Source organism: Mustelus asterias, chromosome 9 (genome assembly GCF_964213995.1).
Source record: "Mustelus asterias chromosome 9, sMusAst1.hap1.1, whole genome shotgun sequence".
Taxonomy (NCBI): domain Eukaryota; kingdom Metazoa; phylum Chordata; class Chondrichthyes; order Carcharhiniformes; family Triakidae; genus Mustelus; species Mustelus asterias.
The window spans coordinates 67,277,961-67,304,941 of NC_135809.1; the positions used below are offsets into that span (position 1 = coordinate 67,277,961).

Genomic DNA, 26,981 nt, shown 5'->3' on the forward strand with positions numbered 1-26,981 from the left:
GCCCTCCCTCCCCGTCTCCCCCGCCCTCCCTCCCCGTCTCCCCCGCCCTCCCTCCCCGTCTCCCCCGCCCTCCCTCCCCGTCTCCCCCCGCCCTCCCTCCCCGTCTCCCCCGCCCTCCCTCCCCGTCTCCCCCGCCCTCCCTCCCCGTCTCCCCCGCCCTCCCTCCCCGTCTCCCCCGCCCTCCCTCCCCGTCTCCCCCGCCCTCCCTCCCCGTCTCCCCCGCCCTCCCTCCCCGTCTCCCCCGCCCTCCCTCCCCGTCTCCCCCGCCCTCCCTCCCCGTCTCCCCCGCCCTCCCTCCCCGTCTCCCCCGCCCTCCCTCCCCGTCTCCCCCGCCCTCCCTCCCCGTCTCCCCCGCCCTCCCTCCCCGTCTCCCCCGCCCTCCCTCCCCGTCTCCCCCGCCCTCCCTCCCCGTCTCCCCCGCCCTCCCTCCCCGTCTCCCCCGCCCTCCCTCCCCGTCTCCCCCGCCCTCCCTCCCCGTCTCCCCCGCCCTCCCTCCCCGTCTCCCCCGCCCTCCCTCCCCGTCTCCCCGCCCTCCCTCCCCGTCTCCCCCGCCCTCCCTCCCCGTCTCCCCCGCCCTCCCTCCCCGTCTCCCCCGCCCTCCCTCCCCGTCTCCCCCGCCCTCCCTCCCCGTCTCCCCCGCCCTCCCTCCCCGTCTCCCCCACCTCCCTCCCCGTCTCCCCCCCCCTCCCTCCCCGTCTCCCCCCCCTCCCTCCCCGTCTCCCCCCCCTCCCTCCCCGTCTCCCCCCCCCTCCCTCCCCGTCTCCCCCCCCCTCCCTCCCCGTCTCCCCCCCCTCCCTCCCCGTCTCCCCCCCCTCCCTCCCCGTCTCCCCCGCCCCTCCCTCCCCGTCTCCCCCGCCCTCCCTCCCCGTCTCCCCCGCCCTCCCTCCCCGCTCCCCCCGCCCTCCCTCCCCGTCCCCCCGCCCTCCCTCCCCGTCCCCCGCCCTCCCTCCCCGTCCCCCCCGCCCTCCCTCCCCGTCCCCCCCGCCCTCCCTCCCCGTCCCCCCGCCCTCCCTCCCCGTCTCCCCCCCCGCGCCCTCCCTCCCCGTCTCCCCCGCCCTCCCTCCCCGTCTCCCCCCGCCCTCCCTCCCCGTCTCCCCCGCCCTCCCTCCCCGTCTCCCCGCCCTCCCTCCCCGTCTCCCCCGCCCTCCCTCCCCGTCTCCCCCGCCCTCCCTCCCCGTCTCCCCCGCCCCCCCCTCCCCGTCTCCCCCGCCCCCCCTCCCCGTCTCCCCCGCCCCCCCTCCCCGTCTCCCCCGCCCCCCCTCCCCGTCTCCCCCGCCCCCCTCCCCGTCTCCCCCGCCCCCCCTCCCCGTCTCCCCCGCCCCCCCTCCCCGTCTCCCCCGCCCCCCCTCCCCGTCTCCCCCGCCCACCCTCCCCGTCTCCCCCGCCCCCCCTCCCCGTCTCCCCCGCAGAGGCTGTACTTGATCTGATCCTGACCAATGAACTTGGACAGGTGTCAGATCTCTCAGTGGGAGAGCATCTTGGGGATAGCGATCATAACTCTATCTCCTTTATGCTTGCATTGGAAAAAGAGAGGATCAGGCAAGCTAGGAAAGCGTTTATATGGAGTAAGGGGAAATATGAAGACATAAGGCAGCAAATTAGAGGAGTAAATTGGAAGGAGGTATTCTCGCGGAAATGTACTGAAGAGAGGTGGCAGTTTTTCAAGGAATGTCTGTCTAGGGTTCTACAGGACAGTGTTCCGAGCAGACAGGGAGGGGTTGGTCGGTTAAAGGAACCATGGTGCACGAAAGGTGTGCGGGACCGCGCCAAGAAGAAAAGGAAAGCATACAAAAGGCTCAGAGAGCTTGGCGAAGATAGGGGTCGAGATGAGTATACGGCTTGTAGGAAGGGACTAAAGAAGGAAATTAGGAGAGCCAGAAGGGGTCACGAGAAGGCTTTGGCAGGTCGGATCAAGGAAAACCCTAAGGCGTTCTATAAATATGTGAAGAGTAAAAGGATGAGACGTGAAGGAATAGGGCCTATAAAAGGTGAAGGCGGGAAAGTCTGTGCGGAACCAATAGAAATGGCAGAGGTGCTTAATGAGTATTTTGCCTCGGTTTTCACAGAGGAGAAGGACCTGGGTGGATGTACTGTGGGCTTGCGGTGGACTGAAAAGATTGAGTATGTGGATTTTAATAAAGAGGTTGTGCTGGAATCTTTGAATGGCATCAAGAATGGCATCAGTTCTGAAGACTGTGGAGGAACAGAGAGATCTTGGGGTCCATATCCACAGATCTCTAAAGGTTGCCACTCAAGTGGATAGAGCTGTGAAGAAGGCCTATAGTGTGTTAGCTTTTATTAACAGGGGGTTGGAGTTTAAGAGCCGTGGGGTTATGCTGCAACTGTACAGGACCTTGGTGAGACCACATTTGGAATATTGTGTGCAGTTCTGGTCACCTCACTATCAGAAGGATGTGGAAGCGCTGGAAAGAGTGCAGAGGAGATTTACCAGGATGCTGCCTGGTTTGGAGGGTAGGTCTTATGAGGAAAGGTTGAGGGAGCTAGGGCTGTTCTCTCTGGAGCGCAGGAGGCTGAGGGGAGACTTAATAGAGGTTTATAAAATGATGAAGGGGATAGATAGAGTGAACGTTCAAAGACTATTTCCTCGGGTGGATGGAGCTATTACAAGGGGGCATAACTATAGGGTTCATGGTGGGAGATATAGGAAGGATATCAGAGGTAGGTTCTTTAGCAGAGAGTGGTTGGGGTGTGGAATGGACTGCCTGCAGTGATAGTGGGGTCAGACACTTTAGGAACATTTAAGCGGTTATTGGATAGGCACATGGAGCACACCAGGATGATAGGGAGTGGGATAGCTTGATCTTGGTTTCAGATAAAGCTCGGCACAACATCGTGGGCCGAAGGGCCTGTTCTGTGCTATACTGTTCTATGTTCTATGTTAAGATAGATAAGTCGCCGGGTCTGGATGGGATGTACCCCAGGTTACTGTGGGAGGCGAGGGAAGAGATTGTAGAACCTCTGACGATGATCTCTGCGTCGTCGATGGAGACGGGAGAGGTACCGGAGGATTGGAGGATTGCGGATGTGGTTCCTATTTTCAAGAAGGGGAATAGGGATAGCCCAGGAAATTACCGATCGGTGAGTCTAACCTCAGTGGTTGGTAAGCTGATGGAGAAGATCCTGAGGGACAAGATTTATGAGCATTTAGAGAGGTTTAGTATGCTCAAGAATACTCAGCTTTGTCAAAGGCAGATCGTGCCTTCCGAGCCTGGTGGAGTTCTTCAAAAATGTGACTAAACACATTGACGCAGGGAAAGCGATAGATGTGGTTTATATGGATTTTAGCAAGGCGTTCGATAAGGTCCCCCATCCAAGGCTTCTTGAAAAAGTGAGAGGGCATGGGATCCAAGGGGCTGCTGCCCTGTGGATCCAGAACTGGCTCTCCCAAAGGAGTAAGAGTTTTAACAACACCAGGTTTAAGTCCAACAGGTTTATTTGGTAGCAAACATCAAAATAAACCTGTTGGACTTTAACCTGGTGTTGTTAAAACTCTTACTGTGTTCACCCCAGTCCAACGCCGGCATCTCCACATCATGTTTCTCAAAGGAGGCAGAGAGTGGGTATAGATGGGTCTTTTTCTAAATGGAGGTCGGTCACCAGTGGTGTGCCCCAGGGATCTGTTCTGGGACCCTTGCTGTTTGTCATTTTCATAAATGACCTGGATGAGAAAGTGGAGGGATGGGTTGGTAAGTTTGCGGACGACACGAAGGTTGGTGGAGTTGTGGATAGTCTGGAGGGATGTCAGAAGCGACAGAGAGACATAGATAGGATGCAAGACTGGGCGGAGAAGTGGCAGATGGACTTCAACCCAGATAAATGCGTAATGGTCCATTTTGGCAGGTCAAATGGGATGAAGGAGTACAATATAAAGGGAAAGACTCTTAGTACTGCAGTGGATCAGAGGGACCTTGGGGTCCGGGTCCATTGGACTCTAAAATCGGCCCCGCAGGTGGAGGAGGTGGTTAAGAAGGCGTATGGTGTGCTGGCCTTTATCAATCGAGGGATTGAGTTTCGGAGTCTGGGGATAATGATGCAGCTATATAAGACCCTCGTCAGACCCCACTTGGAGTACTGTGCTCAAGTTCTGGTCGCCTCATTACAGGAAGGATGTGGAAAAGATTGAAAGGGTGCAGAGGAGATTTACAAGGATGTTGCCTGGATTGAGTGGCATGCCTTATGAGGATAGGCTGAGGGAGCTCGGTCTTTCCTCCTTGGAGAGACGTAGGATGAGAGGAGACCTAATAAAGGTATATAAGATGTTGAGAGGCATAGATCGGGTGGACTCTCAGAGGCTTTTTCCCAGGGTGGAAATGGCTGCTACAAGAGGACACAGGTTTAAGGTGCTGGGGGGTAGGTACAGGGGAAATGTTAGGGGGAAGTTTTTCACACAGAGGGTGGTGGGCGAGTGGAATCGGCTGCTGTCAGTGGTGGTGGAGGCAAACTCAATAGGGTCTTTTAAGAGACTCCTGGATGAGTACAGGGACTTAATAGGATGGAGGTTTATAGGTAGGCCTAAAAGGTAGGGATATGTTCGGCACAACTTGTGGGGTCGAAGGGCCTGTTTTGTGCTGTAGCTTTTCTATGTTTCTTTGTTATTTCGGTGTTCCGGGGTTGAGTGTAGGACAGGGAGATGACGTCTGCTGTGGACCTGTTGTGATCAAAATCTATTTTTCTGTAATGTAGGTCAATGATGGGCCGGCATTCAGGCAAACGACAGGATCCCCAAACTGATGATTTTCCACTCATTCCATCACTAAATGAGCGCCTGGCTTTTCTCCGTCCTTCCCGGGAGCTTCTGGAATATTACCGGAAAAAGATTGCAGAGTTTGATGAGGAACATGAGACACTCTTGAAAAGACTGGGGAACTATAAGGCGACGTATGAAGAGCAGGTGGGTCTCCATATGCACAGTAAAGTGGTGGAAGTCACAAATCAGTCACTTTTGGCACAGGGTTTGTAAAACTTGCAACTCACTGCGAGCAGTATTGGAAGCTCGGCAGAAGAGTCATATGGACTCGAAACAGTAACTCTGTTTTTCACGATGCTGCCAGACCTGCTGAATTTATCTCGCATTTTCTGCTTTTATATTGGAAGGAGCCATTGCCTAATTTCAACAAGTCTTCAAAATCGGCAAACATTCGATTTATTCATAAAGCCAGAGTGAGTGGCAGGATTGTAAAGCACTTTCCAGTGCAAAATTATGTGTGTGCATTAGTTCTGATTCCCAGGTACCAGAATGCTGCCTTGTTGGTCTCAAAATCATGGTGATTTATTTTGTATTTCATAAGCCAATGTATTCCTATGGTTCTCAACCTGACCCCCTCAAGTTTGATTTGTACCAGTAACTGTTGTGTGGCACTATCGCTGTGCTAAATAGGATAGACTTAGAACAGATCTAGAAACTCAGGAATAGGCATCCATGAGGTGCTGTGGATCATTAGCAACTTAATTATGCTTGATCGGAATCTGCGACCTCATGGCCTGGCATATCCCCCACTCTGCCAAAACCGCCAAGCCAGGTGTTCAATCCTGGTTCAATGAAGAGTGTCGGAGAGCATGCCCAGTGCAATACCAGGCATACCTAAAAATGAGGTGTCAACCTGGTAAAGCTACAACACAGGACTACATGAGTGCCAAACAGCATAAGCAGCAAATGATAAACAAGAATTGAGTAATTCCACAACCAATGGATCAGATTTAAGTTCTGCCACATCCAGCCGTGAACTGTGGTAGACAATTAAACAACTCACTGGAGGAGGATATTGCCATCCTCAGTGATGAAGGAACCCAGCACATTTGCAAAAGATGAGGCTGAAACATTCGCAACCAGAAGTGCTGAGCGGATGATCAATCTCGGTTCCCTCCGGAGCTCCCCAACAAAGAATCATAGAACCCTTACAGTGCAGAATGAGGCCATTCAGCCCAGCGAGTCTGCGTCGACTCTGGAAGAGCATCTTACGCAGGCCCATCCCCCTGCTCTATCCCTGCAACTCCGCTCATTTACCATGGCGAATCCATCCAACCTACACAACTTCGGACTGTGGGAGGAAACCGGATCATTTGGAGGAACCCATGCAGACACGGGAGAATGTCTGTGTCGAGCTTGCGTAGACAGCAAGGCCAGAATTGATCTAGCAATGTGAAAATTTTTTATCTCCTGTACACAAGAAACAGGACAAATCCAACTGGCCAATTATCACCCTATCAATCTATTCTCGATCATCAGTAATGGAAGGGGTCATCAATGGCGCCATCAAGCAGCACTTAGCAAATGTCCATTTTGAAAGGTGCAAAAATAAGTTTGTAAAGTAGTCCAACTGACAAAACTATATTTTCCTTCACACCTCAACTGTGACAGTCGGCGTACAGGTACGGCAAGTGATTAGGAAGGCAAATGGAATGTTGGTGTTTATTGCAAGGGGAATAGAATGTAAAAGGAGGTAAGTTTTACTGCAACTGTACAGGGCATTGGTGTGACTACATCTGGAATACTGTGTACAGTTTTGGTATCCGTATTGGGGAAAAATAAATAATTGCTTTGGAAGCAGTAAAAAGGAGAATCACTCGACGCATTCCTGGGATGACAAGCTTATCTTAAGGTTGAACAGGTTGGGCCTACAATCATTGAACTTTAGGAGGAGAATTGATCTTATTGAAGCATATTATATCCTGAGTGGATTTGATAGGGTGGATACCATGAGGACATTTCCATTTGTGCGAGAGACTAAAACTAGGGACAGTTTAAGAATAAGAATTCTATCATCTAAGACTGACAAGAGTTTTTTATTTCTCAAAGGGTCATTCGGCAATGGAATTCTCTTCCTCCGAGAGCACTGGAGACTCACTGAATTTATTCAAGGCAGAGTTAGACAGATTTTTAATGGAGTGATTGGAGGATTACAGGGCCAGACAGCACTGAGATCTCAACCAGATCAGCCAGCATATTGAATGGTGAAGCAGGCTCAAAGGCCTGAATGGCCTACTCCTCCTAAGTCCAATGTTCCTAACTATCCACGGTAGTCCAGTTTACTGTATAGCTGCAGCAAAATATTCTAGCACTCTTGTTGTAACATCCTATTAACATATTTTTGGTTTTCCTTTTGACTGAGCAAAGTTTAATGATCTTTGGGTGTGGACTGCTAAATCTCTTTGCATCTTGACAGTTCCTAACTTTTCACCATTTAAATAATACTTGGATCTAAAACCTCACGTAGTGTCAGAATCATCTGCCAAAGTTTCAGCTGCTCGCTTAATTTATCAATATTCTTTTTGAAGTTGACATTCCCAGTTACAATACAGCCAGTCATTGTCAAACTCAGTTGCGTGGAACTCCATTGCGTTATCCATGCCATCAATACGGTGAATTGTTGAAAAATGGCACACATCTTTGTGGGATACCACAGATCACGTGCTACCAATTTAGGTACATAACCATTAACCCAACTCTCTCTTGTCTCCCACTGCCTAACCAATCTCCTAAGCAGGTCGATCATTTGTTTTCAAATGCATGAGCTTTAATTTTTGCTAATAGTCTCCTATCAAATGTGTTCTGAAGTCCTATAGGAAACTATCCACAGCCATATACCCCATCTGTTACCATAATTACATCTTTAAATTCAATTTAGCTTGTTAGACTTTACCCATCCTTTACAAATCCAAGTTAGCTCTCTTATCAGTTTGAATTTCTGCTAAGTGCTCAATCAGTTTATCCTTAATTATAGAAAAGCAAAACATAGGAATATAGACCATGACGTATCATGAAAAAGTTGAATCCCGAAACCAGCTGAATCCCGTTTTCTGACTGTTTAGTCATCCACAGAGTGCATATTCAAGCACAGTATTTATAATTATACTGTTCTGTTTTAAAAGTTATTTAATATATGAATGAGAATTTGGGAAAATATCATGTGTTTTTTTTCTGATGAGAAAGATCTACAGAACCTAACTACAGGAAGCCTCGCTTAAAGTCGTTAGTTGGTTTCTGAAAATGAGTGAATGTGGAATATTATGCAAAACAAGCTGCCTCAGGCTTATAATCCCTCTCTCAAGACTGCCTGCTTAACCGAGACTCAAGTCTCAGGCTCAACGTGGGGGGATTTACGTGGGATGTCCAGGCATACAGCAACGTTAACATGAAACAGCAGCAAATCAATGAGAATTCAAAATTCTAATCAGAAAGTGACATTAAGGAAATTGACATTGCACGAGACAACATGACGATCAGGAGGAGGGGACTGAGTGTAGGATAACAAAGTTTGCAGACGACAAAGATAAGTGGAAAAGTGAATCGTGTGGAGGGCGTAGAAGGTCTGCAGAGAGATTTGGACAGGCTGAGTGAGTGGGCGAGGATCTGGCAGATGGAGTATAACGTTAACAAATGTGAGGTTATTCACTTTGGAAGAAATAATAGCACATTGGATTATTATCTAAATGGGAAGAAATTACAACATGCTGCTGTGCAGAGGGACCTGGGGGTCCTTGTGCATGAGACGCAAAAACCCAGTCTGCAGGTGCAACAGGTGATCAAGAAGGCAAATGGGATGTTGGCCTATATCGCAAAGGGGATAGAATATAAAAGCAGAGATGTCTTGCTGCATCTGTACAGGGCATTGGTGAGGCCGCAGCTGGAATACTGTGTGCAGTATTGGTCCCCTTATTTGCGGAAGGATATATTGGCCTTGGAGGGAGTGCAGAGAAGGTTCACCAGGTTGATACCAGAGATGAGGGGTGTTGATTATGAGGAGAGACTGAGCAGATTGGGTTTGTATTAGTTGGAATTTAGAAGGCTGAGGGGGGATCTTATAGAGACCTATAAGATAATGAAGGGGCTGGATAGGGTAGAGATGGAGAGATTCTTTCCACTTAGAAAGGAAACTAGAACTAGAGGGCACAGCCTCAAATATAGGGGGGTCAGTTTAGGACAGAGTTGAGGAGGAACTTCTTCTCTCAGAGGGTGGTGAATCTCTGGAATTCTCTGCCCACTGAAGTGGTGGAGGCTACCTCGTTGAATATGTTTAAATCACGGATAGATGGATTCCTGATCGCCAAGGGAATTAGGGGTTATAGGGATCAGGCGGGTAAGTAGAACTGATCCACTTCAGATCAGCCATGATCTTATTGAATGGCGGGGCAGGCTTGAGGGGCTAGATGGCCTACTCCTGCTCCTATTTCTTATGTTCTTATTATGAAGCAAGGGATTCCTGTATATTTTCACATTCGGTGTAATGGGCAGATCTGATTCAGTGACATTTCATTTAATGTTGTATTTTTTGGGAACACAACTACAGCATTAAGTGAAGACTTAATTAATTTTTTAAAGATATTAAGGATTTCTGCCTCCACCACTTTTCTGGAGGCAAGTTCCATACCCCACCACCCACTGGGTGAAAAGGTTTTCTCGATTTCCTTCTAAATTTCCTGCCAATTACTTTAAATCTATGTTTTCTGGTAGTAAGTTCTCTACTAAGGAAAATAAGTTTTCCCAATCCAGTCTTTAGACTGCACAATTTTATACACCTCAACTAAATCGCCCTTCTGTCTTTGTTTCAAAGAAAACAACCTCAGCCTATCCACTTTTTCTTCATTACTTGAATTTTCCATATACAGTTCATGATTAATCTCCCAGCTCTTCTGCCTCAGGGAATAAAGTATTTTGTATGCCTTCATTATCATCCTGTCTACTTGTCCTGCCACTTTCAGGGATCTGGATCAAGCGTCCTTTCTCCCTGTACACTCCTAGTATCCTCCCATTTATTGTATATTCCATTGCCTTGTTCTAATTGACAACTTATGCTACCCCTCATTTTTTTGCAATCATTTGCCCATTACCAAGGTAAGATTGACTGGTCTGTAATTACTTGGTCTCGCGCTTTTTTCTAAACAACAGGATAATGTCAGCAGCTCCCGAGTCCTCTGGCGCAACACTTGTAGGAAGGAAAAATGATGCTATTTCCTCCTTTTGCTTCTCTTTGTAGCTTGGGATACATTCCATCTGGGTCTGGTGATTTGTTCACTTCTAAAAATGCTAAAACCTTTGACATGTTCTGTGTTTATACCATCTTTCTTTGCAATATCTGTTTAAATGAAGAGGCACAACATTTTCACTAGGAACAGTGCAAATTATGATCTGGATTTCAGTTACTTGAAAGGATGGTGGAAGTAAATTCAATACAAATTTTCCAAAGGGAATTGGCAATGTGATTGGCATGGAAAACATTACATGGCTATATGGAAGGAGCAGGGGAGTTGAACCATTTGGATAGCTCTTTCCAAGAGCAAATGCTGAAGGGCTGAATGACTTCCTTCTGTGCTAATATTCTAGTTAACTCAATTATGGGAGATTTAGTGACAGCTGTGGTGATATGCGACATTAAGCTCCAGGAGAGAAATCAAAGAATGTCAGGATATTTACATTGTATGAATGTGTGAGTTACCACCATGCAGATGCTCAGCTAACTCGTTGTTCGTGTTGCTGATTTTATTTTGATCTCTAACCCACATTTTTGTTCTATTTTAAGTTGTACAATGTTATGGACTATTATTTTCTCAGCATAAACTCCAATGGACGATGCGGCAGAGAGAAGAGGAAATTGAGGAGTTACAGAAAGCACTCAGCGATATGCAGGTTTATCTCTTTCAAGAACGTGAGCATGCACTGAGACTCTATGCTGAAAATGACCGGCTAAAGATCAGGTAGGAAACAAGAGTTTAGTGAATTGCTGTATTGGATACTATGCCAGATCTATGAAAAGTAGTGCGACAATGTTCCTGAGACAAAATATTTGAAAATTAGAAGGAGATATTTGGTGCCTCCAATCATATCAGATGTAGTTGGTATTTGTTTCGTCGGTGTTGGTAATGTGTTTCTCCCTAGTTAAAAGCAGGTGCAATTGTTATAGAGTCATAGAGGTTTACAGCATGGAAACAGGCCCTTCGGCCCAACTTGTCCATGCCGTCCTTTTTTTTAAACCTCCTAAGCTAGTCCCAATTGCGCGCATTTGGCCCATATCCCTCTATACCCATCTTATCCATGTAATTGCCCAAACGCTTTTTAAAAGACAAAAATTGTACCCGCCTCTACTACTATCTCTGGCAGCTTGTTCCAGACACTCACCACCCTCTGTGTGAAAAAATTGCCCCTTTGGACCCTTTTGTATCTCTCCCCTCTCACCTTAAATCTATGCCCTCCAGTTTTAGACTCCCCTACCTTTGGGAAAAGATATTGACTATCCAGCTGATGTTTACCCCTCATTATTTTATAGACCTCTATAAGATCACCCCTCAGCCTTCTACGCTCCAGAGAAAAAAATCCCAGCCTATCCAGCCTCTCATAACTCAAACCATCAAGTCCCGGTAGCATCCTAGTAAATCTCTTCTGCACTCTTTCTAATTTAATAATATCCTTTCTATAGGGTGACCAGAACTGTACACAGTATTCCAAGTGTGGCCTTACCAATGTCTTGTACAACTTCAACAAGACATCCCAATTCCTGTATTCAGCGTTCTGACTCAATGAAACCAAGCATGCTGAATGTCTTCTTCACCACTCTTCCACCTGTGACTCCACTTTCAAGGAGCTATGAACATGTACCCCTAGGTCTCTTTGTTCTGTAACTCTCCCCAACGCCCTACCATTAACTGAGTAAGTCCTGTCCTGGTTCAATCTGCCAAAATGCATCACCTCGCATTTATCTAAATTAAACTCCACCTGCCATTAGTTAGCCCACTGGCCCAATTGATCAAGATCCCGTTGCAATCCGAGACAACCTTCTTCACTGTCCACCATATCACCAATCTTGGTGACATCTGCAAACTTACTAACCATGCCTCCTATATTCTCATCCAAATCATTAATATAAATGACAAATAACAGTGGAGCCAGCACCGATTCCTGAGGCACACTGCTGGTCACAGGTCTCCAGTTTGAAAAGCAACCCTCTACAACCACCCTCTGACTTTAGCATGGCCAATCAACCTAACCCGCACATCTTTGGACTGTGGGAGGAAACCGAAGCACCCGGAGGAAACCCACGCAGACACAAGGAGAATGTGCATACTCCACACAGACAGTGACCCAAGCCGGGAATCGAACCCAGGTCCCTGGAGCTGTGAAGCAGCAGTGCTAACCATTGTGCTACCGTGCGGCCCTTCTTTTCTTCTATTCTCCACTGCAACAAGCACCTACTTACACTTCCATCACACTGCCCACCTCATCAAATCAGCCGCAGATAGTACATATCATTCATGGTTTGAATCCGACACAGATTTGACTTCCAGTGATTCTTTGACCAGTCTTTCATCCTCCACTCGTGCTACCCCTATCCTGATAAAAATATAACTAAACAATCTAAAATCTCTTCTGGTGGTGAGCTGACATTTTGTCAAATTTGGTTATTACAGGGAATTGGAAGATCGGAAAAAGGTTCAACACCTCTTGGCCCTGGTGGGCCCTGAAGCAGAAGCAACCACTTACTTTCACAAAGAGCCACCACACAAGGTAATGTAGTTATTCCATGGGCTGAGAGACAGCTATTCACCATTGTTGTGTTCAGAGAACCTAATTGCAAAATTAAATTTATTATTCAGTTTCCAACATCTGTTCAGGTTTGATCAGTATGTAATCAATGCTAGGAATGTACTCTTAACAGTTTGATTACCATGTAATATTATCAGTTTGCCGTCAGTGCCGATAACTTTTCCTGGATCTCACCATTCTTTCTGTCCTTCTGTTTTATAAAATGTCTTGTCCTGGGTTTAAAATTCATTTCTCAGCCTGATTCGATACCTCAAAGCGCTCCTGAATAAATGCTTTCCTCTCTGTATGAATGGCATTCAAATGTTCTGCAAAAATTAAACTAATTGTAGATTCCTCAAAAGCAAGGGGATGGTCACACATTATTAAATTCCTTCCATAACCTAATTGATAGGTGCCGTAGCCCCTATACTACCTATACTGTCCACACTAGAGCAATTGTCGGTTTAAAATGCGGTAAAATCTTTTTGAGTATTTCACCAATCACAGCGTGATTTCTCTCACATTTCCCATTGCTAAAAAGACTTTCTGCTGCTGTGTGCATTTTTAAATTTTAAAATTCACATTTTCACACACACCTGAATTCATCACTGGCAAATTCTCCTCCATTGTCCATTCAGAATTTAGCTGGTGCTCCCAGCCCTGTTCCTATCCATTTTTTCATTATTTTATCGATAATTTCTTTCTTGCCTTAACTAAAAAATACTGGTGACAGACTAAATCTAGTTGCTATATCGACAAAATGTAGAAGAATATTGAGGTCCATTGCTACTATTTCAACCTTTGGCCTGAGGAATATGCAAATTGTTGATATAGTTGGCATTTGATGGTAAGAAATAGGAACAGGCGTAGGCCGTTTGGCCTCTTGTGAGCGTTGCGCAATTCAATAGGATCGTGGCTGTTTTGACATTCCTCATGTCCATTTTCATGCCCTTTTTCCATGACCCTTGATTCCCTTACTGATCAAAAATCTATATCAGCCTTAAATATGCACAAAGAATCTGCAACTACAGCTATCTGTGGTAAGGTGTTCCAAAGAGACTCAGCCCTTTGAGAGAAGGAATTCCTCCTTATCTCAGTCTTAAATTAGCACCCCTTTATTCTGATTCTTCTGGTCCGAGACTCTCCCATGAGGGGAAACATCCCCTTAGCATTTACCCTGTCAAACCCCTTAAGAATTCTACATGTTTCAATGAGATCACCTCTCATTCTTCTAAACTCCAATGAGTAGATTCCCAACATGTTTAACTTTTCCTCATAAGACTATCCCACCATACCCTCGTGAAGCTTCTCTGAACTGCCTCCAATGAAATAATATCTTTCCTTAAACAAGGGAACTGAAACTGTTCATAGTACTCCAGATGTGGTCTCACCAGTACCTTTCACAGTTGCAGCAAGACTTCCCTACTCTTATACTCTAACCCCATTGAAATAAGGGGCAGCATTCCATTCGCCTTCCTGATTACTTCATAGAATCATAGAAACCCTACAGTGCAGAAGGAGGCCATTCGGCCCATCGAATCTGCACCGACCACAATCCCACCCAGGCCCTACCCCCACTAGGCCCTACTTGCTGTACCTGTGTGCTAGCTTTCAGTGTTTCATGCACAAAGTACCCACAAGACCCTTTGTGTTGCTGCTTTTGGCAGTTTTTCTCCATTTAACTAATACTCTGTTCTTTTGTTCTCCCCTCCACAATGAACAACTTCACATTTTCCCACATGATATACTATTGGCCAACTTTTTGCCCTCTTACTTAAGTGATAAATGTCTCTTTGTGAACTGTATCCCTTTCATAACTTGTCTTTCCATCTATTTTTGTGTCGTCTGCAAATCTGGTGACAGTACAATTGTTTCTTTCCTCCAAATCATTAATATATATTTGTAAACAGTTACAGTCCAAGCACTGATCTCTGTGAAACCCTACTGGTTACCGAGCCCCTTATCCCCATTCGCTGTTTCCTGCCCATTAGTCAATTCTCTATCAATGTCAATGTGTTTCCTCCAACACCATGGGCTCTTATCATTTATTTTACCTGCCAGTATACTTTCATGTCCCCTTTTTGCTCTCCTAATTTCCTTTTGAAGTTCCCTCTTGCACATTCTGTATTCCTCTCAGGCTTCTGCTGTTTTGTGCCCTCAATGTCTGCCATAAGTATTCCTTTTTCTCTTTATCCAAGGCTGTACATCCCTTGATATCCAACATTCGCTGGATTTGATGGGCCCACCCTTTATCTTTCATGGAATATGTTGGTCCTGTACTCTCCCTATTTCCTTCTTGAATGCGTTCCACTGTTTTGTCACAGATTTTACCTAAAAGTGTCTGCTCCCAGTCCGGACAAATTATATCTGGTCTTATTAAAATTGGTCTCACCCCAGTTTAGAACTTTGGTTTCAGACCCATCCTTTTACTTTTCTATAACAACCTTGAACCTAATGGAGGAATGATCGCTGCCTGCAAAATGCTCCCCCACTGATAGTTGCCCAGCTTTGTAATGTAAAATTAAGTCCAGGACCCCTCTCTTGTAGGAACTTCTACGTACTGGCTTAAAAAGTTCTCCTGGGTGCATTTTAATAATTCTGCTTCCTTGAAACCTTTCATACAATGACTACGCCAGTTAACGTTGGGAAAATTGAAAACCCTATCATTACCTGTACTTTTAACATTTCCCTGAAATTTGCCTACATATCTGCTCCTCTATTTCTGTCGGACTGTTAAGGGGTATCTCAGGAGGATTGAAGGATCGTGGCTCAAAGAGAAATCTGAAAAGAGGTTTGGTCAAGTTGCTTAAAATCATGAGGGATTGGGATTCAGTAGATAGGGAGAAAACTGTTCCCATTGGGGCGGCACGGTAGCACAGTGGTTAGCACTGCTGCTTCACAGCTCCAGGGTCCCGGGTTCGATTCCCGGCTCGGGTCACTGTCTGTGTGGAGTTTGCACATTCTCCTCGTGTCTGCGTGGGTTTCCTCCGGGTGCTCCGGTTTCCTCCCACAGTCCAAAGATGTGCGGGTTAGGTTGATTGGCCAGGTTGAAAAAAAAATTGCCCCTTAGAGTCCTGGGATGTGTAGGTTAGAGGGATTAGCGGGTAAAATATGTGGGGGTAGGGCCTAGGTGGGATTGTGGTCGGTGCAGACTCGATGGGCCGAATGGCCTCCTTCTGCACTGTAGGGTTTCTATGATTCTTCTATGATTGGTGGAAGGATTGAAAATCAGGATATAGCTTTACATAAATTGGCAAAAGAAGCAACAGAGACATACAGAGAAACCTCTTCATGCAGCCAGTGGTCAGGATCTAAAGTGCACTGTCTGGGAGTAATTCAACTGAGGCTTTCAAGAGGGAATTGGATTGTTGGCTGAAAAGGAAGAATGTGGAGGACTAGAATGCCACAATATAAATTGCTCCTGTGGAACGCTGCCACAAACACGACTGAATGGCCTCCTGTGCTGTAAATCGGTGAACAGCAAAACAATCAGTTTAACCTCAGTAAAGAAACCATTATTCAGGACAAAGTTAAAGTCACTTTGACAAATATGTTGAAAATATGAGAATTAGTTCAATCAATCAGCAATGTTACAGAGGTGAAAATAAGTAATCTAGCTGCTGGAAAGATTATGGGGCTGTGGTTCAGGGTCAAAGAGGACTTTGTTATGCTGCACCCAGATGACCAGTCTCAAGTGAATGTTGTCCAAACCATTGGCCAGGTCATGTACTAAAACCAGGTCCCTTGCCGACAGGAATATCACCAGAAGATTGTGGCTCATCAACCAGCAGTGTCCCACTGCCCATCCTCAACACAACCTTGATGAGTAGCACCTAGACAAACACTGCAAGCATGGCGACCGCAGTGGAAAGCCTGGGGCAAGATGTCAGATCGATGGCAGGAAAACTCCGAAGCATGGCTCTGTCCCTGAGGACCATGGCTGAGGGGTTCAACACCATAGTGCAAACAATGGCAGGCCTCCAGGACTGACAGTGTCAGATTACGTTGAGGCTTCTGGAGCTCAATCCAGCTGCCTCTTTATCTCCATGAGAACCCGGAGGAGGAGGAACCTCTGGATCACACTGTGGGCCTTCCAGCCAGGAGACCCTGGGAGTGACCAGTCCTTCTGAATCCCTCCTCCCTGATACCAGCACACGGGGGTGACATGGAAACACCGGTGTAACCTGAGAGTTGGCCAGGCCCCCCAGGTCCTTGCCCTCCAGAGGATCTGCATCCAGGGCATCTCGGGCAACAGGGCTTGGAAGGCAACAGGCCACCTCCACTTCTGATGTGCACCCTGGGAACACGCCCAGATGTAGTGGGAGGGTTCAAAAGGCTAAGGAATTGTCAGGGCACAGAGTGGACACAGGTAAAGTTAGGCACATTGTTAGGGGTCTTTATCAAATGTAATAAATGCACATGTTGCTATATTAAAAACTCTTGTTTTTCACAATCTTAAGGTTTCACTCTTGTTAACCGTCCTCCCAGTGGGATAGCGCTTCACCCCATCTGCACACACCCATCATCACTATTTACTGCATTACCAATTTTTGTATTGTCTGCAAATTTTACGCAAAAGAGGTCATGGTGTAAGGGTTAACATTAACCTGGGGAGAGGATTGGTTACTAACAGGAAATAATAGTAGGGATAAATGGATCATTTTCAGGTTGGCAAAATCTTAAAAAATGGATATGCCACAGGAATCAGTGCTGGGCTCAATGTTCACAGTTATTGTCAATGACTTGAATGATGAGACTGAATGAGTGGTTGCTAAATTTGTTGATGACACAAAGTTAGATAAGTGTTAGAAAATTGAGATAGCTTAAGTAATTCATATTTGTATTGTGTGTTAGAAATAACATACAAGTTTAATTTTTGAGCTACATTTGGGTCCTAAAAAAGGGTTTAAATTTCAGTTTAACTTACTGTTAAACTAAGCTGCCTGCAAGTCCATAGGTTTAATTTCACTTTGAACTTGACCTACATTGTAATGAAGATTTTCTGATGTATAGCAGTTATAAGGGTTTTAAAGCATAAAGCAGAGAAAAGGCAAAAACTTGACAGATGGAGTATAATGTGCGAAAATGTGAACTTGTCCAATTTGGCAGGAAGAATAGAAAAGTAGTGTATTATTTAAATAGAGACAGATTGCAGAACATTGGGGTACAGAGGGATCTGGCTATTCTGGTACCAGGAAACATTAATAGCAGGTACAATAATTGATTAGAGAGGAAAATGGAATGTTGTTGTTTATTGCAAGGAGAATGGAATCTAAAAGAAGGGACGTTTTCCAGTTGTACTGGCTGTGGGTGTGACCATATATAAAGTACTGTATACAGTTTTAGTCTCTTTATTTAATAAAGGACAGAATTGCATTCGGATCAGTTCAGATTGGGGGGGGGGGGGGGGGGGGGGCGGCACAGTGGCACCGTGGTTAGCACTGCTGCCTCACAGCGCCAGGACTCAGGTTCGATTCCAGGCTTGTGTCACTGTCGGTGCGGAGTCTGCACGTTCTCCTGATGTCTGAGTGGGTTTCCTCGGGGTGCTCCAGTTTCCTCCCACAGTCCTAAAGATGTGCTGGTTAGGAGCACTGACCATGCTAAATTCTCCCGGAGTGTGGCGACCGGGGGATTTTCACAGTAACTTCTGTGTTAATGTAAGCCTATTTGTGATTTGCAGGATGAAAGGGTTACTTTATGAGGAAAGGTTGGACAAGTTGGGCTTTTATCCATTGGTGTTTAGAAGAATGAGAAGTGAGCTTATTGAAACATAAGATCCTGAAGGAACCCCTGGTGGGGTGGTGCTGAAAGGATGCTTCCCCTTGTGGGTGAGACTAGAATGAGGGAATACAGTTTAATAATAAGATGGGGATATGAGGAGAATTTTTTGCTGAGGCTTGCGAGTCTGAAATTCTCTCCCCCAAAAAGTAGTGAAGGCTGCGCTAATAGAATCATAGAAACCCTACAGTGCAGAAAGAGGCCATTTGGCCCATCGAGTCTGCACCGACCACAATCCCACCCAGGCCCTACCCCCATATCCCTACATATTTTACCCACTAATCCCTCTAATCTACGCATCTCAGGACTCTAAGGGGCAATTTTAGCACGGCCAATCAACCTAACCCGCACATCTTTGGACTGGGAGGAAACCGGAGCACCCGGAGGAAACCTACACAGACACAAGGAGAATGTGCAAACTCCACACAGACTGTGACCCAAGCCGGGAATCAAACCCAGGTCCTGGACCTGTGCAGCAGCAGAGCTGACCACTGTGCTACCGTGCCGCCCCTTGAGTATTTTTAAGTCAGAAGAGATAGATTCTTAACTAACACAGGAGTCAGAGTATATCGATGGTAGGCAGGAAAGTGGAATTAAGATCGTAATCAAATCGGCTTAATCTTATTGAATGGCAGAGCAGGCACGAGGGGCAGAATGGCCTACTCGTACTTTTAATTCTCATGTGCATAACTTGAAGTTCAGGTCATTGCCAATGCTCTTTAATCTCATTACTGTTTTTGTGTGAGTCCATTAAATGCAACTAAAGAATCAGAATAGCATACATCATAGGATTAGGAGTATGCCATTTGGTCCAAGGAGCCTGCTCTACTTGTCAATATATCCCAATCCAGGTGGTGCCATAATGGGAATGAGTCTGGACCAGCAAACCAGAGGCCAAGGCTAATGCTCTGGGGGCATGGGTTCAAATCCCACCATGGCAGCTGATGGACTTTTAATTGAATTAATAAATTTGGAATTTAAAGCTGGTCTCAGTAAAACCATTCATGTCTGTGACAGAAAAGTTGAAAAAGAATGAAACTGGACAGACCTGACACCGGAAACAATTATGGCATACCTACAAAGTCATCCTTACTTGAGTGAACATAATTTTGTGATTAGTTTGATTCCAGGTATGCCAATTGAGTTACAGCTGAACAGTCTCAGCTGCAAAATGGTACTAATGACAGAAGTTTTTCAATTATCCTTGCCCTTGGCAATATGCTGTCTGCCCCCGCAACCTAGTTTTGAGTGGACCTGTCATTCTGTGATGCCTTGCCACCCAATGCCCTGCCATCTCACTGCGGGGCTCTTCTAAGAAGTCCGTAAGATCTCCTTTGGAATCAATGCTGGTACCCCTGAGTCAAACTTCGTGTCCACCGAGCCAGAACCTGGTACCCCCATGTCAAACTCCTGATTACATAGAGCCACTGCATGAACGCTGCACTCAGCTCCGAACTTCCCTCAAGAGGTGTGCTTGCCAGTTGTGATTTGCACAAGTCATGGCTCCATGGATGGATTTTTCTTTGGGGTCTATGATTCTGATGTATGGGCCTTCTAATGAGATGCAAGTATATTATAATGATACTCCCAATGTTGAATGTCGCCACTGTCGTGGGGAGGGGACAATCAAGAAAAACCTTCACATTGACACAAGCGTGACTTTGCACTTCTCATATTTTCTGTTCCCGTCGCTGAACCCGCCCAATGCAATCAATGGAAAATCCGGCCATTGTATCCTCCTTATAACTTCCTTCCCTACTTGTGTATCATCAGCAAATTTGGCTTGAACATTTGGCAACAGTCCCTTCATCACAGTCAGTAATATAGATTGTAATGTTGATAAGTCAGCACTGTGATGCTTCACTAGTTGCATTTGCCAACCTGAAAATGTTCCATTTACCCCAAAATATCTGTTTCCTGTTAGTAAGCCAATCCACTGGCTATTCTAATATATCACCCCAACACCAAAGTTGAAGTAAAGTTTATTAGTCACAAGTAGGCTTACATTAAAACTGCAGTGAAGTTACCATGAAAACTCCGGTGCCTGTTTGGGTTCACTGGGGGAGGATTTAGCATGGCCAATCCACCTAACCAGCACGTCTTTCGGGCTGTGGGAGGAAACCGGAGCACCTGGAGGAAACCCATGTAGACATGGGGAGAATGTGCAAGCTCCACACAGACAGTGACCCAAGCCAGGAATCGAACCTGGATCCCTGATGCTGTGAGGCAGCAGTGCTAGCCACTGTGCCACATGCTGCTCATAAAAACGTATCTTGTGCACTAACCTTTATGTGACACCTTATTGAATGCCTTTTGGAAATCCAAATGCACTACCTCTACAAGTTCCCCTTTATCCACCCTGCTTGTTACATCCTTAAAGAATTCTAATTAAATTGTCAAATTCAATTTTGCTTTCACAAAACTGTTTTGGCTCTGCTTGATTGTATTATTATTTTAGAATCATTGAATCCCTTCAGTGCAGAAAGAGGCCATCTGGCCCATTGAGTCTGCGCCAACTTTTTGAAAGAGCATCCCACTTAGGCCCACCCACTGACAGGCAGTCACCTGCGGCACAAATCAAACCCGGGTACCTAGCGCTGTGAGGCAGCAGAGCTAACCTCTTTGCCACGGTTTGCTACATGACCTACTACCAGCATTTTCCCACATGTTAGGTTAACTGGTCTTCAGAGAAAGAAAGAAAAATTCTGAGAAGTGTACATGAACTAGAAAAAGAAGAGTGAGACTGGGAATTTATTAATGGGAAAGAATGAAATTCTTTGATATTCAATGGTATTATCATCACTGAATCCTCCACTGTCAACATTCTGGGGGTCACATTGATCAGAAATTGAACAGGACTAGCCATACAAATACTGTGGCTACCAGAGCAGGTCAAAGGCTCGGAATCCTGTGGTGATTAACTCACCTCCTGATCTCCCAAAGCCTATCCACTGTCTACAAAGTACAAGTCAGGAGTGTGATGGAATGCTCTCACTTGCCTGGATGAGTGTAGCTCCAACAACACTCCAGGACTAAGCAGCCTGCTTGATTGCTACCCCTCCTATAAACAGTCAATCCCTCCATCACCAGTGAATGTTGGAAGCCATGTGTACCATCTACAAGATGCACTGCAGGAATTCACTAAGGTCTCTGAGGCAGCACCTTCCAAATGCACAACCACTATCAATTATAAAGTCAAGAGCAACAGATAACAAAAAAGAAAATGCTGGAAAATCTCAGCAGGTCTGGCAGCCTCTGTAAGAGCAAAGAGTTGCCGTTTCGAGTCCAGATGACCCTTTGTCAAAAGTGACAGATACCTGGGAATGCCACTACCTGGAGGTTCTCCTCCAAGTCACTCACCATCCTGACTTGGGAAATATATCACCATTCCTTCATTATCACTGGGTCAACATCTTGGAACTCCCTCCCTAACAGCACTAACAGAGTGTACCTACACCTTACGGACTGCAGCAATTCACAAAGACGGCTTGCCATCACCTGAAGGGCAACAAGGGATGGTCAATAAATGCTGGCCCAGCCAGCGACGTCCAGATTCTGTAAACTGAATTTTAAAGAAAGGTAGCGATTTTTACCAAGTATTATATATCTCTTCACAGTCGAAGACACAAATAAATCCCAATAGCAGAAACTCAGGGGGCAAAGGAGAGGGAGAAATTAAAATAATTACGATCAGTGGAGAAAACATACTGGAAAAAACTGAGGCTAATGGTTGTCATGGCCCCGGACCTAATGCAGACTTGTCAGGTGTCTGCCATTTCCTTATTCTTCATTATCAATTTTCCAGTCTTGCCTTCTTCTCTTTCGATGTACTTGTAGAAGCTTTCACTGTATTTCTGTATGTCTTGCTAGACTTCTCTTATACTCAGATTTCCCCCTCTTCATTATTATTTTAATCATCTTTTGCTGGTTTCTCAAATTTTCCCAATCTTCTGCCTACCACTAATTTTTGCAGCTTTGTGTGCTTTGAGGAAGACTGAGTAATGATACTGTCACTGGATTCATAATCCAGGGGCCCAACTAATTCTGTGGGGGCCTGGGTTCAAATCCCACTCCCATTGTGTGGTATATAGTGCTCCCTGCAGCCTTAACTGTGATGTGCCAGAAAACTGGTCCTGCATCTCTGATGATGACTGTCCCAGTGCAATAGTTTCCTCTCCCCACTACTGATGCCAGTGCTCCATGAATTGTAATTGATTTTCCCACACCAATTTTTCAGCCACAGATTCATGTTTCTGATTTTAGCTGCCCAATGCCAGTTTGCTCATTCCTCAGGTAGTAATCCAGAAGCTATTACCTTTGTGTTTGGTGCTTTTTAATTTAGCCCCTAGCTGGTCATACCCACTGTATGTTTTTTTAAATTCCACAACTACACTTACTACACTACACAAGGATTAGTGCTGGCACCACTGTTTACCATTTACATAATTTTGAATTGAGAAGTGGAAGTACAATTTCAAAATGTGTGGATGAAGCCAACTGGAAGATGTTAATACAGCAGAAGACTGACAAAATACAAGAAGACAGTAAACTTGCAGAATAACAAATGAAAGTTCGCCTGGCTAAGCTGACTTTTACCTTGGTAAGATGAATGATGAGGCCATGTGATCTTTGGAAATAGTAGAGGCGTTTGGGTTACAGATAAACATAACTAAAAATAGCTCTGCAGGTTACTAAGAATTGCAAAGCAAACAAAGTTTGTTCATTTCTGGAGGGATAAAATTGAAAAGCAGAGAAGTTGTGTTAAACTTGGTAATTCTGTAATCCTTGGTTAGACCTCACTTAAAGCTATGTAAACCATTGCTATCTCTGTAATCATTAAAAAGGCTTTGAGTGTCTGAAGAAGGTACAAAAATTGATACAAGACTGAAACGTTATATCCATCAGGAAACATTGAACATGCTGGTGCTTTTGAGAGAAATATGCATGACCTAATAGAGAACTTTAAGATTACGGACATGGTTTAATAGAATAAATGTAGAGAAGATATTTTCATTTCTGGGGAGTACAAAAGATACATAAAAGATAGCCACTAATAAATCCAATTAGCTATTTAGATGAATCTTCTTTATCCAGAGCACAGTTGAAATGTGGAACTCACAACCACAAGTTGTAGTTGAGGCAACTACAAGAAACATTTAGGAGAGAAAAGAACAATAGGATATGTTAATGGGATGAAGTGAAGAAGGATAGAAGGGTACTGATGGGGATCAGTAACACTGGCCTCTATTATAACTGCTATCTAGTACCTCCTTCAACCCTTTGTGTTATGTCATCAAAGATTTAAAATCAGGTCTGAGTTGGTTTTCTCTTACTAACATATTCATCTCCAAATGAGAAATAAATTTATTCTTGACTATGCACAAGTAATTTTTTATTTACTGACTGCATTGATTGGCCTGTAGTTATCTGGTTTATCTATCTCTGCTTTTTCTGAATAAGGATGTACATTTTTGATCCTCTAGTCCACTGGTACCACTCCATATCCAAAAAATAACCTGATTTAAATTTATTTTCCAGGTCACTATTCCCCAACGTACTGTGCAGCATGGGTGCACTGAAGCTAGATCTTCAAAGAATGGTAAATGTTAATCCTTATTTTTTTAATTATTCGTTCATGGGATGTGGGCAGCATTTATTGCCCATCCCTAATTAGCCTTGATCTGACTGCTGGGTTTATTGCCAACCAAGCAGTCAGTTCAGGCAAAGAATACAAGAAATAGAAGTAGACATATGGCTCATCAAGCCTTCTCCTCCATTCAGTATGATCATGGCTGATCTTGAATTTCACCGACTCACCGTATTCTGTAATATTGTGAAAGGCCAAAGGTTTGTGTGTACCAGGCTTAAATGTATTTAATAATGGAGAATCTCAAATTCTCTCTATCAAAAATTCCAACAGCTTACAACCCTTGGAGCATAAATTACTTAACCCACTGTCCTAAATGATCAGTCCATTATCCTGAGACACTGCCCTGTGTTTTAGACTCCCTAGTTAATGGAAACAATCACTGTGTCTACCCTATTAAGACCCTTCAACATTTTTTGATCTTAATGAGATCATCCCTCCAAATTCCAGAAAATTGTAAGCCCAGTTTACTTGGCTTCTAATCAAAGAACAATGACCTCCTACCACTGAACAATCTAGTGAACCTTAACTGCCTCCCATGCAGAGATATCTTTTGTTAAATATGGGGACCAAAACTGCACATAGTGGGTGAAATTTAGCAGGCGCAAATCCTGTTACAGCTGCTAAAACGTGTGAGAGGGCCATAACGGGATTTGCGCTAGCAAGATCCGAGTTTGAGATCTTCCCCAATGGTGATGCGATCGGGATCATGTCCTTTCTGATTTCCATAATTTAAAATACATTAACATCTACTTACCAGCCTTGACGCTATAATATCCTCCCACTCAGTTGACATGATGTCACACTGGCGCGAATCACAATTGGTGTTCAAAAATGAGAACCAGTCGTGATGACCACACCAGGGACACAGAGCGAGTATAACTCTCGAATGGTGTGGGACACGGTTTGGGTTGTGGAAGCACTGGGGTGGTGGGTAGTTCCAGTGAGTGGGGGATGGGTTCCCCAATGCTGGGGGGTGGTCGGATCACCCTGATGCTTGCATGATTTGGGCGGTTGTTCTGATTTGCATTTTGGGGCAAATGGGTGTTGCCCTTCTACATGTGAGGGATGCGAGGGTGTTCTCTTTGTCCACCGAGGTGGGGGGGTCCCTGTGTCTGCGGGAGGGGAGAGGAGGGGTTTTAATTTAACTTTGAGATCGGAGCACCTGTTAAAATTGTTGTCAGATCTCAGAATCTGGACTTTGCTAGTGTCTTTAGGCCCCTCTTCTCCAGCTGGTTATGTGATCCTTGCCAACACTCTGAAATTGCAGTGTGTTATATAATCAGGTGAGAAAAGGAATCTGTGAAGCAGTGAGTTTCACACAGCTTTTCCCACCTGATCCAACACTCTACAATTTTGGGGAAGTCCTGCCCAGTATTTCAGTTGTGGCCTCACCAAAGCTCTGTACAATTGTAGCAAAGCTTCTTTGCTCTTGTACTCCAATCCCCTTGCAATAAAGACCAATGTGCCATTTGCCTGCCTAGTCACTTGCTGTACCTGCATGCTAACTTTCTATGTTCCTTGTCTGAACACACTTGACTCTCTCTGAACACCAATGCTGAACAAGTTTCACACCTTAAAAAACATTCTGCTTTTCTATTGTTAAGAACATAAGAAATAGGAGCAGGAGTAGGCCATCTAGCCCCTGAGCCTGCCCCGCCATTCAAAAAGATAATGGCTGATCTGAAGTGGATCAGTTCCACTTACCTGCCTGATCCCTATAACCCCTAATTCCCTTACCGATCAGGAATCCATCTATCCGTGATTTAAACATATTCAACGTGGTAGCCTCCACCACTTCAGTGGGCAGAGAATTCCAGAGATTCACCACCCTCTGAGAGAAGACGTTCCTCCTCTACTCTGTCCTAAACTGACCCCCCTTTATTTTGAGGCTGTGCCCTCTAGTTCTAGCTTCCTTTCTAAGTGGAAAGAATCTCTCCACCTCTACCCTATCCAGCCCCTTCATTATCTTATAGGTCTCTATAAGATCCCCCCTCAGCCTTCTAAATTCCAACGAGTACAAACCCAATCTGCTCAGTCTCTCCTCATAATCAACACCCCTCACCTCTGGTATCAACTTGGTGAACCTTCTCTGCACTCCCTCCAAGGCCAATATATCCTTCCGCAAATAAGGGGACCAATACTGCACACAGTATTCCAGCTGCGGCCTCACCAATACCCTGTACAGATGCAGCAAGACATCTCTGCTTTTATATTCTATCCCCCTTGCGATATAGGCCAACATCCCATTTGCCTTCTTGATCACCTGTTGCACCTGCAGACTGGGTTTTTGCATCTCATGCACAAGGACCCCCAGGTCCCTTTGCACAGTGGCATGTTGTAATTTTTTTCCATTTAGATAATAATCCAATTTGCTATTATTTCCTCCAAAGTGAATAACCTCGCATTTGTCAACGTTATACTCCATCTGCCAGATCCTCGCCCACTCACTCAGCCTGACCAAATCTCTCTGCAGACCTTCTACGCTCGCCACACGATTCACTTTTTCACTTATCTTTGTGTCGTCTGCAAACTTTGTTACCCTACACTCAGTCCCTCCTCCAGATCGTCTATATAAATGGTAAATAGTTGAGGCCCCAGTACCGATCCCTGCGGCACGCCACTAGTTGCCATCTGCCAACCAGAAAAGCACCCATTTATTCTGACTCTCTGCTTCCTGTCGGATAGCCAATCCCCAATCCACGCTAACACCCTACCCCCAACTCCGTGTGACCCAATCTTCTTCAGCAACCTTTTGTGAGGCACCTTATCAAACGCCTTTTGGAAATCCAAAAACACCGCATTCACCAGTTCCCCTCCGTCAACCGCACTGGTCACATCTTCATAAAAATCCAACAAGTTCGTCAAGCATGACTTTCCCCTCATGAATCCATGCTGCGTCTGCTTAATCGAACCATTCTTATCCAGATGGCCTGCTATTTCTTCTTTAATGATGGATTCCAGCATTTTCCCAACTACAGACGTTAGGCTAACCGGCCTGTAGTTACCCGCCTTTTGTCT

The 26,981-nt window shown here is 45.5% G+C and overlaps 1 protein-coding gene across 3 annotated transcripts in view; it reads left to right on the plus strand.

Annotated features, from left to right (window-relative positions):
* Positions 1-4,704: 4,704 nt before the first annotated feature.
* ccdc77 (coiled-coil domain containing 77) overlaps positions 4,705-26,981 on the plus strand; it is a 141,313-nt gene continuing 119,036 nt past the window's right edge. For all 3 annotated transcript variants that reach the window (XM_078220315.1, XM_078220316.1, XM_078220314.1), the window contains exons 1-4: positions 4,705-4,912; positions 10,571-10,713; positions 12,421-12,517; positions 23,852-23,912. In XM_078220315.1, the coding sequence (XP_078076441.1) occupies positions 4,709-4,912; positions 10,571-10,713; positions 12,421-12,517; positions 23,852-23,912 (505 nt within the window). In that variant the 5' untranslated portion in view covers positions 4,705-4,708. The remainder of the gene's footprint in view (positions 4,913-10,570; positions 10,714-12,420; positions 12,518-23,851; positions 23,913-26,981) is intronic.